The 15,374-nt window shown below is 55.3% G+C and overlaps 1 protein-coding gene across 1 annotated transcript in view; it reads right to left on the bottom strand.

Moving 5' to 3' along the window:
• Positions 1-1,039: 1,039 nt before the first annotated feature.
• The window catches only part of LOC127053435 (uncharacterized), an 86,711-nt gene continuing 72,376 nt past the window's right edge, over positions 1,040-15,374 (bottom strand). The window contains exon 2 of the mRNA XM_050958173.1: positions 1,040-1,058. Within this exon, the coding sequence (XP_050814130.1) occupies positions 1,055-1,058 (4 nt within the window). The 3' untranslated portion in view covers positions 1,040-1,054. The remainder of the gene's footprint in view (positions 1,059-15,374) is intronic.

Genomic DNA, 15,374 nt, shown 5'->3' with positions numbered 1-15,374 from the left:
CTATGAGATAGAGAGGAGGCCCATAAGATTTCATTACAAACAACGGGCGTGTTAATTCCATTCGAGAGTTAGGTCTTGTCAATGCCACTTTTCCTGGCAGACTCTCTGGCTGTCATATTAACACACATGGCGGCTACTCAACCTTGAAATTAAGCTGTCTGTGATCCACAGGCCACTACGGTTAAAAGGGCCTGGGCTTTACAAGGGCAGCAGGCCCGGGAGCCAGGGTACACATATCCCTTTAGTGCTGGGGTTCTAGGAAGGGTGCAATGGATTGGACACTTTGTCACGCCTTTCCCTTCCCCACTGTGCTCCTTTCCCCAGCTGTAAGTGCTTCCCTTGTGGAGCAGCTCCTGTATAACTCATTCTAAATCAAGCTAGTTAGTTACAATTGCTACGTAAAACATCAAGTTACTGTTACTCACTGGAGTAACCTTAACTGTAAGTTGACAAAGTTATTTTTTTATCTGGGGATTTCCTTTTCTTTTTAAAGAAAGACGATTAGCAGCAGGAATTGGGGCTCCAGCAGGACTCTCACTGGCTGCAGGGCCTGTCAGCCTTCATGCTTTGAAGAGCCCTAGTTCAGGGGCTAAGAAGCTGTCACGGAGTCACGGGTGATGCTCTGGAACTGCTCCCCACAAAGCCAGTCAGGACTTTGGGGAGCCTCCTCTCCCTTGGAGCAGACTGTCTCCAGGGGAAGAAGCTCACACAGCTTCACCTCCTGGGTCTCTCCTTGGAGCATTCAGCATCCTCTGCCCCTCCGTGCACTTCCCACAGTGAGCCCGCTCCAGCGGGGTCCTAGGGAAGCCAGAGGGTCCTGCACCCCCACTTTGCAGTCAGACGTGACTCTCAGCCAGCCAGTAAAACAGAGGTTTATTCGATGACAGGAACAGGGTCTAAAACAGAGCTTGTAGGTACAGCGAATCGGACCCCTTGGCCGGGTCCATTCTGGGGGCAGTGAGCCAGACCCCCGCATCTGCCCTCAGCCAGCTCCAGACTAACCACCCCCTCCAGCCCCTCCTCCTCTGCTCAGCCCCTTTCCCGGGCCAGGAGGTCACCTGATCTCTTTGTCTCCAACACCTTCAGCTGGCACCTTTGCAGAGGAGGGGCCCAGGCCATCAGTTGCTAGGAGACAGAGTGCCAGGCATTTAGGTGCACTGGCCCCTTCCTCTGCAGCAATCACACCCCCTTATCCCACTACCTAGATACTTAAGAACTGCATAGGGGACACTGAGGCACCAACACAGTATTCAGAGAAAACATCAAGAACATTCCCAGTTCGTCACATCTCTCCCCCCTTCAAGACTGAACAGAGCGAGGTCACTCCAGCCAGTGACCTGAGGAAGTTCGAACCCACCAAGGTTCCCATGGATGCCCCAGCATCTCTCCCATTCCTTGGTGTGAGTTACACCAGGACAGTCCAGTCTCACGCCCTCCCTTAGTTCGGGTGTGCTTGATGGCACTCGCAGGCCGCACGTGGGAAGGTTTATGCGGCCCACACCCTTTGCCACCCCAGTACCCCTGGGGTTCAAACTGGGACGGGGTCTTCTCCCAGCCCTCTGGTCTGCGATTTCGGGTCTCTTGGTTAAGAGCCCCCATCTTGGCCTTGGCCAGCTCTGGGCTTGGGCAGCCGCTTCCCACCTTGTGGCCCAGACACAACACCTCTGCCGTCCCCACCTTACACTTTCCAGCTTTTACCGTCAGTCCAACCTCCTTGAGGCAGCCCAGCCCCCTCTTCACCTGGGACACCTGTTCCTCCCAGGTCTGGCTAAAGATGCACATGTTATCAGTGTCTGCCAGGGCCAAGTTCTCCATCCCCCTCAGCTTGTCTAGAATCTCCCCAGGCCTAGGCATAGGGTTGGCATCAGACACCGTGATGGCTTTAAGCTTCCGATGGTCCCCACTAAACCAGATCATCCTGTCTCTCATGGGTGAGGCCCGTGTGCTGTAAAACGGCTGGATCACATCTAAAGCCAGCATGTCCTTGACCTCTCTCTCCAGGATCTGGGTTACTTTCCCAGTGACTCTGAACGGAGAACACCTGATGGGGAGACTGGCTCCCACCTCAGGGAAGAGATCCCCCAGGGGGTCTTCCCCCTTCTCCTCCCAGTCCTCCCCTTTTAGATCCAGGGGTCCCCTCACTCTCCTCCCATCCAGCAGCTCGAACGGGAAGAACCCTGTGGATTCCTGGAGCACCACCAGCTGCCTCACGATCCCCCCCCAGTTTTACTTCCCCTTGGGGAGCCCATTCCCGGTACAGGAATCCCTTCTCCGGCAGGACTCTGTCCCTGCAGCCTTCCCCAAGGGGGTTTGCAGCGCTGTGGCCAGCAAGTTCCCGCAGCTTCTCCAAGGAGGGATCCCTCTGCAGCTCAGTCTGGGATTCAGCAGCTGGGGCAGGGAGTGGGACCTGCTCCCTCTCGCTGGCTGGGCCTGGGGTCACAGCCCCCCTGAGCCCTGTCCCTGGTAGCTCCCTCCCTGCTGTGTAATCACTTCCCAGCAGCACGTCTGGACCAGGCAAACCTGGTTGGCAGCTGACCTGCCCTGCCTGGGTGTCCCCCCACTCAGCTGGGGTCTTGGCTCCCCCCGTGCTCAGCACTGCCCTTGCAGTCCCAGTGGGGGCAGGCAGCGAGCTCCTTGCTCTGGTCCCAGCATCAGAACCAGCGTGAGCCCCCTCTCCAGTGTGCAGGGGGGCGGGGAGCATCTCTGCCTCCCCCTCAGCCCCAGGGGGCTGGTTACAGGTAGGCAGGTATCCTGAGCCCAGCAGCCCCTCCCCCTTGCCAGCCAGGTTATTTGCATTTTCACTGACCATTTCCATCCCAGCCAATTGGTTTCCTGGATTTGAATTCAAACCCTCGGCCATTACAGGAGCGGGGTCTGGATCCTGTCCCAAGGGGAGACAGTCACCCCCCAACAGGGCCTCCCAGCCGATATCCTGGAGAACCCCAACTACCAGCCAGCCCAACCCCTCCTGGGTCTGCACAGGGATCTGGGCCATAGGCAGGGCGAGGGGCTTCACCCCAGGGACCTTCACCCCAGGTCCCACAGTCCCTCAGCATCTGGGGCTGCACCACCACAGTTCTCTCTGTCTCAGGGTCTTGCCCCCGCAGGTGTGTTTCCCCACTGACCCTTGGGCAGCCCCCTATGTCTCTCTGCTCCACCATCTCCAGTCCATGCTGCTGCTGCTTCTCCTGCAGCTTTTCCTCAGCCTCTTGCTCTCTCTCACGGTCCTCTTGCTCTCTCAGGCTCTGCTCCCATCCCATCCGTCTCCAATCTCCTGATGGGGAACCCAATCGTGAAGACCCTCATCTGATTGAGGACCAGACTCCCGGGGATGCCTGGCTGCTGCTCCAGCTGCTCCCAGATCCTCTTGTAGCCCCATCTGGGCCAGGAATCTGCTCCTCAGAGCGGTCCTCCTCCTCCAGCTGCACGATTAACTGTGCCTTGGTGAACGTCCCCATGCGTAACCCTCTCTTTGTGCACAGGATCACAATGTCCTTCTCAAGGAGATGGTGACAGGCCATCACTTCACTGTTCCCAAGTGGCTCTGGACTCACAGGCCTGTGTGCTCTTGGCTCCTCCATGGTTTCCAGGAAGAACCCCTGGTGTGCCAGCCCCTTCTCGTGATCACCACCTCTTTGCCAGGGTCGAGCTGCAGTCCTCAGGGGGACCCTGTTACTCCAACAGTCCTTCTCGCTGGTCACACACTCCCAGAGGTTAACTGCCCCCTGAAACCGTCCCTCTCTGAGCCTTCAGCATGCCTGGTCCTCGTTATCCCTCCTTTGTTTTACTGTTCCCCAGTCACTTACTGCAAGCAGCGCCATTCACGGGGTGCAGTACATCCCACCGCTGCCACCGGTTGTCACGGAGTCCCAGGGCGATGCTCTGGAACTGCTCCCCACAAAGCCAGTCTGGAATTTGGGGAGCCTCCTCTCCCTTGGAGCAGACTGTCTCCAGGGGAAGAAGCTCACACAGCTTCACCTCCTGGGTCTCTCCTTGGAGCATTCAGCATCCTCTGCCCCTCCGTGCGCTTCCCACAGTGAGCCCGCCCCAGCGGGTTCCTGGGGAAGCCAGAGGGTCCTGCACCCCCACTTTGCAGTCAGATGTGACTCTCAGCGAGCCAGTAACACAGAGGTTTATTCGATGACAGGAACAGGGTCTAAAACAGAGCTTGTAGATACAGCGAACCAGACCCCTCGGCCGGGTCCATTCTGGGGGCAGTGAGCCAGACCCCCGCATCTGCCGTCAGCCAGCTCCAGACTAACCACCCCCTCCAGCCCCTCCTCCTCTGCTCAACCCCTTTCCCGGGCCAGGAGGTCACCTGATCTCTTTGTGTCCAACACCTTCAGCTGGCACCTTTGCAGAGGAGGGGCCCAGGCCATCAGTTGCTAGGAGACAGAGTGCCAGGCATTTTGGTGCACTGGTCCTTTGCTCTGCAGCAATCACACCCCCTTATCCCACCACTTAGATACTTAAGAACTGCATAGGGGACACTAAGGCACCAACACAGTATTCAGAGAAAACATTAAGAACATTCCCAGTTCATCACAGAAGCCTTGGAGGTTTTGGCCACACTACGTCTGGGCAACATTTTTCACCCAAATCGGTTTTTTTTCTCCAAAATGCAGATTCTGGTTGAATGAAACATTTGCAAATTCAGGTCAAATTTGGCAAATAGTTTTGGCCCAAAAAACCAAAGACAAATTCAGAATTTGCAACCCACTCCGCCGCTTTGTCCTAGGCGACGTTTCAGGGCAGCATGTGCCTACATTTGATTTATACATTTTTTAAAAGACTCCCAAATGGAAATGCGAAGTCGAATGGGTTTTGTTCCAGATCTGTGACTGGTTCAGCCAATCCAAAATGAGTTTTGTTTCTAAATTTGTTTTGTATTTTATTCAAGCTCCGAACGGAAAAATGGATTCTTTGCTCAGCCCTAGCCCACGCTCCTGTCCCGCAGCCCCAGTTGTTAGGGTATTTCTGAGCTGCATAAGCCCTGAGCTTGGGTGCTGAATACACTGCATGGGAAATGGGGTCGTCGCACGTCCAACCTGACTGCAGCGTGGGACGTTAGTAGCAGCAGACGCGGAGGGAGCAGCGGACGGGGACCAGGGCACTTGCGCCACCATTTGTTTAAACTATTCTACGCGTAAGAGCCTGCATACAGTGAAGTCTTGTTTGCCTATAACTAGGCCCTACCAAATTCACAGCCCATTTTGGTGAATGTCACTGTCGTAGGCATTTTAAAATAGTAAATTTCATTATTTCATTTATTTAAATCTGAAATTTCATAGCGTTGTAATTGTAGGGATCCTGACCCACAAAGGAGTTGTGGGGCGTGGGGGTCGCAAGGTTATTGCAGAGAGAGTTGAGGTATTGCCACCCTTACTTCTGTGCTGCTGCTGGCGGGGTGCTGCCTTCAGAGCTCGGTACCTGGTCAGCAGCCACCGCTCTCCAGACACCCAGCTCTGAAGACAGGACAGAAGTAAGGGTGGCAATACCGTGACCCCCTCTAAAATAACCTTGCAAGCCCCCTGCAACTCCTTTTTGGGTCAGGCCCCCCAGTTTGAGAAAGGCTGGTCTCCCCTGTGAAATCTGAATAGTAGAGGGTAAAAGCACATCAAAGACCAGATCTCTCGGGGGGAGACCAGATTTCATGGTCCGTGACGCGTTTTTCATGGCCATGAACTTGGTAGGGCCCTACCTATAATGTGGTGATGGCAAAACACTAGGTGGGCTGTTGTTTTCAGCACATAAAGACTCCTGTTCGTAACACTGCGTGTGACTGAAAACCTCCAGCCAAGCCTGCAAAGACGTGACTTGTCGAAGAGCCTCGCTCCGTGCCGGCTGCCGTGCCACACGCGTGCAGCTGGGGCAGGACCCACGTCTCCCCGCTGCCCTCTGCTGGCTGTCACAGGTCCGGCCTGGGCACGCGTGCACGTGCTGGAGCTGCTTGGCAAACACGTCATGACATTCTTGAAAAATAAAAGTCTTGTTTTCTCTTTAAATGGGAAAGTCTGAAAACCGCCGCCCAGGTCCAGTCAGTTCGCTGTGGTGGCCGCTCTGGCTACCAGCACCTGCACCGAGTCACAGACCCTTCCTGATGGCTGCATGCGCTGTGCAGATGGCTGGGACCGAACTCCCGGGAATCATAGACTGGAAGGAACCTGTCACGGACTCACAGATCGTGCCCACTCGCACCCCCGTGTGGTCCGTGAGGGGTGCCTCTTCCAGTGAGACAGCCCTTCTCGGGGGTCCACTCTCTCTCTCTCTCAGGGTCAGGCCCCTCCACGTCCTGGAGCCGCACCTCTCTGAGCCTTAGCACACCTGTTTCTCGCCATGGGCCCCCTCAGGGAGTCCATGCGCTCTGGACCCCCTGGGCCTCCTCACCCCTGCAGGGGTTGATGCAACCCTGTTCTCTAGACCGGAACAACTCTCAGCCAGCATAAAACAGGAGGGTTTATTGAGAGTTGAACCCAGCACAGGAAACTCTCAGGGCCTCAGGCCTGGCCTCCCTCAGCACAGCACATCCCAGTCCCCCTGCGTCCAGGTGGGCTCTGTCTGCTCCCCCTCTCCAGCCCAGAGCCCCCCTGCTTTCCAGCTGAGCATCTGAGATCCCCAGCCCCAAACCCCCTCTGTCCATTGTCTTGTCTCCAGGGAAACAGGGTCGTAAACAGGATGGCCTGGGCCCCCTCTTCTCTCATCCCTCTTCTGGTCCCTCTGGCTGGAACCGGCTGGTTAGGTCACCAGGGTCCTCTCTCCGCAACCCATTATCCTTCCATTGGCCAGAACCAGCTGTGTCTCCTGAGCTGGGTCTCTGGGTCACCAGGTCACCAGTCGCTGGGGCCTCCATCCTCCAGGCCATCAACCGGGGTCCCGAGTCCCTCTCCGGTCCTCTGTACCAACAAACTCCCTCTCCCCTCACCTCGTTAAACCAAGTATCAGAGGGGTAGCCATGTTAGTCTGGATCTGTAAAAGCAGCAAAGAATCCTGTGGCACCTTATAGACTAACAGACATTTTGGAGCATGAGCTTTCGTGGGTGAATACCCACTTCGTCAGATGCATGTTAAACCAGTAACCCCCGGGGACACTGAGTCCCATCTCCTCTGCATGCAACCCATTGGAACACACAGAAACCCCCAAGAAAGCCCCCTACTTCGTCACAGGACCTCGAGCTGTCATCTAGTCCAGTCCCCTGCATTCATGGCAGGGCTACGGAATAACTAGACCATCCCTGACAGGTGTTTGTTCAACCTGCTCAGTCAGGACAAATGCAAAGTGCTCCACTTAGGAAGGACAGAGATTCCACAACCTCCCTGGGCAGTTTATCCCAGTGTTTAACCACCCTGACAGGTAGGAAGTTTTTCCTAATGTCCAACCTAAACCGCCCTTGCTGCAACTTAAGCCCATTGTTAACAAGAACAATTTACCTCCCTCCTCCTTGTAACAACCTTTGTTTTCCAGACCTTTAATCATGTCTGTTGCTCTTCTCTGGACTTTCTCCAAATTGTCCACATCTCTTCTGAAATGTGGCGCCCAGAACTGGACACAATACTCCAGCCGAGGCCTAATCAGCGAGGAGTACAGCAGGAGAATTACTTCTCGTGTCTTGCTTACAACACTCCTGCTAATACAGCCCAGAATGATGTTTGCTTTTTTTGCAACAGTGTTACCCTGTTGACTCATTCTTAGCTTGTGATACACTGTGACCCCCAGATCCCTTTCCACGGTACTCTTTCCTAGGCAGTCATTGCCCATTTTGTATGTGTGCAACTGATTGTTCCTTCCTAAGTGGAGCACTTTGCATTTGTCCTGATTGAATTTCATCCTATTTACTTCAGACCATTTCTCCAGTTTGTCCAGATCATTTTGAATTTTAATCTGATCCTCCAAATCACTTGCAACCCCTTCCAGCTTGGTATCATCCACAAACTTTATAAGTGTACTCTGTATGCCATTATCTAAATCACTGATGAAGTTATTGAAAGACCCAGACTCAGAACTGATCCCTGCAGGACCCCACTTGTTATGCCCTTCCAGCCTGACTGTAAACCTCTGATAACTACTCTCTGGGAACAGTTTTCCAACCAGTTTTGTACCCACCTTATAGTAGCTCCATCTAGGTTGCATTTCCCTAGTGTGTTTATGAGAAGGTCATGCGAGACAGTATCAAAAGCTTTACTAAAGTCAAGATATACCATGGCTACCGCTTCCCCCCATCCACAAGGCTTGTTAGCTTGTCAAAGAAAGCGATCGGGTTGGTTTGACATGATTTGTTCTTGATAAATCCCTGCTGATTGTTACTTCTCACATCATTATTCTAGACGTTTGCAGATAGATAGCTTGATGATTTGCTCCATTATCTTTCCCTGTACTGAAGTGAAGCTGACTGGTCTGTAATGCCCCGGGTTGTCCTTATTTCCATTTTCCATTTTTGCCCTATTCCAGTCCTCTGGAATCTCTCCTGTCTCCCAGAACTTTTCAAAGATAATTGCCAATGGCTCAGATTCTCCTTGGTCAGCTCCTTGAGTATTCTAGGATGCATTTCAGCAGGCCCTGGTGATGTGAAGATATCTAATTTATCTAAGTAATTTTTAACTTGTTCTTTCCCTATTTTAGCCTCTGACTCTACCTCATTTTCACCGGCGTTCGCTGTGTTGGATGTCCAAACGCTACTAACCTTTTTGGTGAAAACTGAAACAAAGACGTCATCAAGCACCTCTGTCATTTCCACATTTTCCCCCCTGCCATTAAGTAATGGGCCTACTCTGCCCTTTGGCTTCCTCTTGCTTCTAATGTATTCGTAGGGTGTTCTCCTGCTACCTGGCTAGTTTTATCTCATTTTGTGCCTCGGTCTTTCCAGTTTTGTCCCTACTTGCTTGTGTTATTTGTTTATATTCATCCTTTGTCATCTGACCGAGTTCCCACTTTTTGTAGGACTCTTATTTTTGATGTTTAGATCACTGAAGATCTCCTGGTTAAGCCAGGGTGGTCTCTTGCCAGACTTCCTATGCAGTGGGATAGTTTGCTCTTGTGCCTTTAGTAACATCTCCTTGAAAAACTGCCAACTCTCTTAAACTGGTTTTCCCCTTACACTTGCTTCCCATCAGATCTGACCTACCAACTCCCTGAGTTTGCACATCTGCTGCCTTGAAATCCATTGTCTTTATTGTGCTGTTCTCCCTCCTACCATTCCTTGGAATCAGGAACTCTATGATTTCACCCAAGCTGCCTTCTACTTTCAAATTCTCAACCAGTTCCTCCCTGGCCATGCATGACTCAGTTCTTTACAGGTGGACATCATGTTAGCCCGAACGTTCTCAGCAAAGCTCAGATGTGGATTGGCGTCTATCAAGGTCCGTTGCTGGCCTAGTGCTCCCAATTACTTGAATAACCCCTTCACACTATGTTGACCAAATCTGCCTTAGGTGCTTCCTACAGCAAACACTTTAAATACAAGCACAGAGCCAACCCTCATAACTTCAGATATAAAAATGATACACGCATTCGAATAGGAAGAATACAGGCAGTAGAACATAACCTTTGCAGAGAGATGTTGCATGGCATATGCAGCATAAAACATATTCCAGTTATGTCATATTTACATTCATAAGCATATTTCTCTAAAGCATTATGGGGTGCAACGTCACTCTCGATTCTCCTTGCAAATGCCCCCGAGCAGGCTGATTGCTGCACCCACCAGCCTCTGCCGCAGCAGTTCATCAGTTGCAATCAGCCCAGGCCCGGGCGAGGAGCGAGCCAAGAGCTTTGATTAAGGCATCCGTGGTGCTCGCTGAAGAAAGTGATCTGCGTCGGGGGGCGGGTTGGAAAGCGCCCAGCGCCTGGCGTGATCTCTGATCGGCGGAGCTGGAGCTGAGCAGTCCCTGGTCATTTAGAACTGGATGAGTGACTCATTGCACATGACGCTTGCTGGAAACGTAGCTTTTTCTGCTGACCCTGGTAGGGGGACAAGGCCATGCCAGGGCTGCTCATTGCCAGGGGGACAGCTGAGCCAATGTACTGTGCAGGAGGGCCCTTGCTTACCTTTCCAGCACTGGATAAAGGCACAACAGCTATAGACAGCCCCAGCTCCTGTGTCAGGTGAATATGGCAGAATCTCAGCTTGCCCTTTTTTTCTTAAGTACATTGTGGGTCGTGGTGGAAAATCAGCTGCACATGAGCTCCCAGGGCGACGCTGGGGCCAAAACTGCTGATGGGATCCTTGGATGCACAAATGGAAATCTTGCATAGGAGCAGAGAGGTTATCTGACCTCTGGATCTGGCAGTGATGCGACCACTGCTGGTGCCCACAATTGCAGAAGGCTGGTGATGAATTGGAGGGGTCAGAGAAGAGCTGTGAGAATGATTAAAGGGCTAGAAAACCTGCCTTGTAGCTGAACACGGAGCAGGTTAAGGGGTGACTGATCACAGCCTGATCTTTGGTGGGGCTCTGCAGGCTAGCAGAAAATGCGCTAATGTGCTCCAATGGCTCTGAATTGAAGCTAGACTCACCCAGGTGGATGGGAAATGAGGGGCATATTTTTAACAGCAAGGGTGATTAACCAGTAGAACAATGTATCCAGGGTGGTGGTGGATTCTTCTTCACTGGCAATTTTTAAATCGAAATGGGATGTTTTTCTCAAAGCTCTGAAGTGAATGAATGAGGAATGAATGAATGAATTCAGGGCTGTCCTCTGCCTGCGTTAGCCAGGAGTCAGAGCAGAGGATCACAGCAATCCCGTCTGGCCTCAGTATCTATCAATCCAGCCCTGTGGTTGCAAAGAAAGCCATTCCAAATGTGATCCAAGAGCACCAGATCCAGGAGCTGCCTGAATTTGCAGAGAGCCTGGAGCTATGCCTGGGATGTGGGGGAGTGGGGTGTTCATTTCAGGACTCACTTCTCTGGGGGAGCCACCAGCCCTGCCCCAGCAGGAGCCTCTGGGGGGGGCGATTTTCTTGCATCTTCCTGGTGCAGGATACTGTCAGAAATGGGTCCTGGGCCGGATGGACCAGGGTCTCAGCCAGTCTGACAATTCACACGCAGGCGCTGCTGCTCCCCCTTGCACTCCTGCCACTGCACCCAGGGGGAGCTGGGAGCCTGTAGCGAGGTGGTCTGGCCCTCCCCAGACACAGAGGAAGAGGGTGGCTCCACACCCTTGTGGGTGGAGCCCTACCGCCCCAGAAGCCAAGGGACGGGGCTAAGAGTATAAAAGCTCAATGGGCAGCCAGCCACTGGAGGGGACAGATGCTTCCCCTGAGCTCTTGCACTGGGAGACAGCAGCAGGCTCGCAGAGTGCAGATACTGGCCCAGACCACCTGGACTGACCTGACCCCAGGGGAAGCAAACAACTGGCCCAGACCTCCTGGACCCCTGGACTGACCCGGCCCCGCAGGAAGCAGACGACGGGCCCAGACCACCCGGCCCCTGGACTGACCTGACCCGGGGGAAGCAGACGACTGGCCCAGACCCCCAGCCCCTGGACTGACCCGGGCCCGCAGGGAGCAGACGACTGGCCTAGCCCCCCAGCCCCTGGACTGACCCAGCCCCACAGGAAGCAGACTGCTGGCCTGGACTGTTTTCTAGCCCAACCCCAGCAGATCCTCTGCTAGCATCTGACCCCCCCCCCCCTCCGAGTGCCTTACCTCCCTGGAGCAGCCATGGGGAAAAATTGCAGCTCCCCGCCCCCCCCCCGCCCCAACTCACCTCCACCTCCTCCCCCTCCCCTGAGCGCGCTGCGTCCCCGCGTCTCCTCCCAGCACTTGCTGCTGCACAACAGCCGTTTCGCGGCGTAACAAGCTGTGGGAGGCAGCGGGGAGGAGCGGAAATGCAGCGCGCTCAGGGAAGGAGGTGGGGCTGGGGCGGGGATTTGGGGATTTGGGGAAGGAGTCCAGTAGCAGCAGGGAGGGGGCAGAGTTGGGATGAGGATTTGGGGAAGGGGTTGGAATGGGAGCGGGCCAGGGGCAGGAGGGGGAGTTGGGGCCAGGGAGGTCAAGCTCCCATCGGCACCGGGAGAAGTTGACGCCTATGGCTGATGCGGTGGCAGCCCCCTCCGCCACCCTTGGGGCCCTAGGCCGGGACGCAGCGGAGTGGGGGGACCTGCATCCCCCTGGGTGGCGTCTCCCCCTGCCTCAGGCGAGCTGAAGGAAAGCCTGCGGTAACCAGCCTTGGGTACAGGCCCAAGTGAGTGACTGTGTCCTGCCCTGCTCTGAACCAGAGCCCAGCCCGATGGACTATTTGCAGCCCCCCCAAGTGCAGGCTTGAGCTAAAGGCGTGCAGCTTGCCCTGAGCGAGGGGCTGGACGACGGGCTCTAGTTCGCCTCTGCGGCGAGAAGCAGGGCGAAGGACTGCCGGCTTTCCCAGAAGCAGGGGAGACAGCCGGAGGGCCGTGCCCTGAGGAGGACGCTGCGGTCTGGGAGCGACACGGGCCCCCACCGAGAGCAGAAACAGCAGAGCAGACAACGGGTGAGACACCACTTGCAGAGGGCGATCCGGAGTCGGCCAGAGCTGATTCCTGGAGCAACCAGCAGGAGGCGCTGCGGTGGTGAGCACGACCTGCTCCAGAGCTCCTTGCCCCCCCGCATGGGAGGAGGTGGGGCCATAGTGTGGGGCTCTGGGGGGCCTGCCTCCTACTGACCAAAACGTTTCCATGATGGAAGCCTCCGACGGCTTTACCTGCTCTGTCGGGGGAGTCCCGAATCTCAGACTGAACCGCTGAGCCCAGGCCCCGCGCTGTACCCGTCTGCCCTGGGACAGAGAGCGGGGCATACGGGCATGGCAAAAATGGAGAAATGTGCGTGCAAACTGCCAAAAGCCAGGCACAGCACAGGGTATTCCCCGCTCCCCCCGCACAGCTCTGCCACTGCCCCTCAGTCCCGCCCTGCAGCCCCGCCCTGGGCTCCTGCTCTTTCAGTGAGTCCCCTCTGTCATCTCAGGCCTGAACGCCAGCCGCAGCCCTCACAGTCTCCTTCTGTTCCAGGCCTGAGTCCCCATCCGGCTCTGGCCTACTTACCTCTTCCTGCTCCATTCCCGGCCGTCTCCCCTGCCCCCACCATGCCCTGTAAGCTCCCCATCTACTCCACTCTGCCCGTTGGCCCCCGGTAGCTCTGCTAATGCGCCTGGCCCCTGTTCCAGGCTCATTCTGCCCCCGCTGCGAGCTGCGTTTAACCAAACTCACTGCCGAGGGCTGGTTCCACCTCTCTCATTTCCATCTCCATCTGCTCACTCCCCGTGCGGGGCAGCAAACAGGTGGCCCGTCTCTTCCTTTAGCTCCAAGGATGCTTCAAAGGGGGGCGGGAGGGAGATTTTCGGAGATGGTGCTTTGTGACATTCCCGACTCCGAAGCCGGCGCTGCCTGTCTCTCGCTCGCTGCTGGAGCCTAGTGCGCAGGAGTCGCTGTGGATAAAGGAGGGTGAAACCACAGATGAAGAACCCTCCCACTCGCCATCCAAGGGGCTGGGTGCACCAGACAGAAATGATTGTGAGACACTTTCACAACAAAGGCAGGAGCCCAGGCCGAGCAGCGCCAACAAGAATCTGCTGCAGGCCACAGGCGAGAAGTTGTGTCAATTGGATCAGCTGCGAAGGGCTGCTCCGGGACCATGGACCCCAGAGGAATGCAGGCATGAGAGCTGGGGTGAGGCCTGGCAGCTTATTGTATAACGGGGGGCTAAGCTGCTGTCCTCCCCTGTGCCTGACGCTGGCCAGGCTTTGCACGCAGCAGCACCCTGTGCCCGCCTTAGATGCTGGCTAGTGGGGTGCAGCCAGGATCAGACGCCCGCCACATGGCTTTGTCTGATGTGGCAGTGAGCTCGCCAGCGCTCTGTCTGCGCTAGGGCGCTCGCTGCTGGGGGGGGGAGGGGGCGTGCTGCAGTTCCCCAGGGGAGAGGAGGCCAAAGAGAGGATTGGGGACCGAAAGCGGGGATGGCAAGCTGGAGGGGGAGGCCGTGTTCTGAAGGGGAGATGGCGAGTTTGACTCCCTCAGGCCTAAACCTGGATGCCTTAGGCCAGCACTGCTCCCCCCTCTGGTCAATCAGCCCCCATCAGGCTGAATTAAAGAGGCATTTCTCAAGTTGGCCTGAGCATCTCTCTGCCGCTGGCCTGTCCACGTGGGCTCCCCAGGTGAGGTCAGAGCTCAGGGAGAGGCTTGGGGGAATATGTTTTCCAAGCAGTTCTGAAGCATTTCTCTGGTGATTCAGTAAATGGCTCTTATTTTTAGATCCAATCAGTTGCTAAGCAGTTCCCCAAAGCTGGGTTTGCTGCTTCGCTTGGGTGGCTGAGACACAGCCTCGGAGCTCTGCACCCTGCAGTCCTTGGGAATCTGATTTACTTCCTCTGTCATCAGGGTGTCCAACTTCCCTTCTGCTCCAGATCAGGGCTTCCAGGGCAGAAGGCACTGACCTGGGTGAGTGACCGCCTGGCCCTGGCTGTTCTCTCTCTGCCCAGCCCCCAGCAACCTCTGTGTCTGCAAGTCACCCCCTGCATTCTCCCCTCTGCATGGTGCAGAGTGTGCCCTGCAAGAGGGAGGGAGGAGCTGGGAGTAGCTGGCGCTGGGGAAGAGCACATTGCTGGGCAAGCAGAGACGGTCCGGGAGTGCTGGGGCCATGGGAGTGAGCCGCTGGCTCGTGTCACAGGGAGGGTCAAGCCGTGTTCTCACAGATCTACCGTCTAGTCCCCTTCCACACTCTTTAAACCCCAGGGGAGGGGGGCTGCTCATAAAGCCACACACCAAAAATTAATGCAAATGAGCAAATTGTGTCACTGTGTTTGATCTTCTTAGCTGGTGCTTTCCATGGGGCTTTGTGCAATCTCTTCCCTGCCCCTGAAAAAAGGCAAGAACACAAATAAAAGTGATGCATTGATCGGTGCAGCCCCTGTCAGCCTGAGCCAGGCGCTGTCAGCGCCGAATGCAGAGACACGAGTGAATGAAGTCGTGCAGGGCGGGGGGAGGGGAGAAGAGGCAGCAGTGTCCGTGCACAAAGTGAGGGCTGGAGAAACCTCTGCAGTGCCAATAATATATCTTCCTCTAGCACCTTTCATCCCAACTTGCCTTACGAGTCATGTACCCAGGGATCACTTTACCTGCAGTCCCTGGAATGCAGCCACCTCTGGGGTAGAACTTCAGCAGTTTAACAATGTACAGCAACATTGCATGCTGGATTTATGTCTCCTATGAAAGCTGCTTAGCACCACGCCTGCTCCCAGGTGATTCGAAGGGCAGGGTTCTCTCTGCGGAACCACAAACACCGCTCCTTGCAACACCCTGCTTTGCTCCGGGACTCTTCTCCTTGGCCTAGCCCGATGATGCTTCACACGTGTCAGCCCCAGATGGCGCAGCTGCACTGTGGGAAGAGTGAGCAGGCTCTCGGGTTGGCATGA

Source organism: Gopherus flavomarginatus, chromosome 6 (assembly GCF_025201925.1).
Source record: "Gopherus flavomarginatus isolate rGopFla2 chromosome 6, rGopFla2.mat.asm, whole genome shotgun sequence".
Taxonomy (NCBI): domain Eukaryota; kingdom Metazoa; phylum Chordata; order Testudines; family Testudinidae; genus Gopherus; species Gopherus flavomarginatus.
Note: the sequence above shows the minus strand (reverse complement) of the source record. Positions and strands in the feature narration are given on the sequence as shown.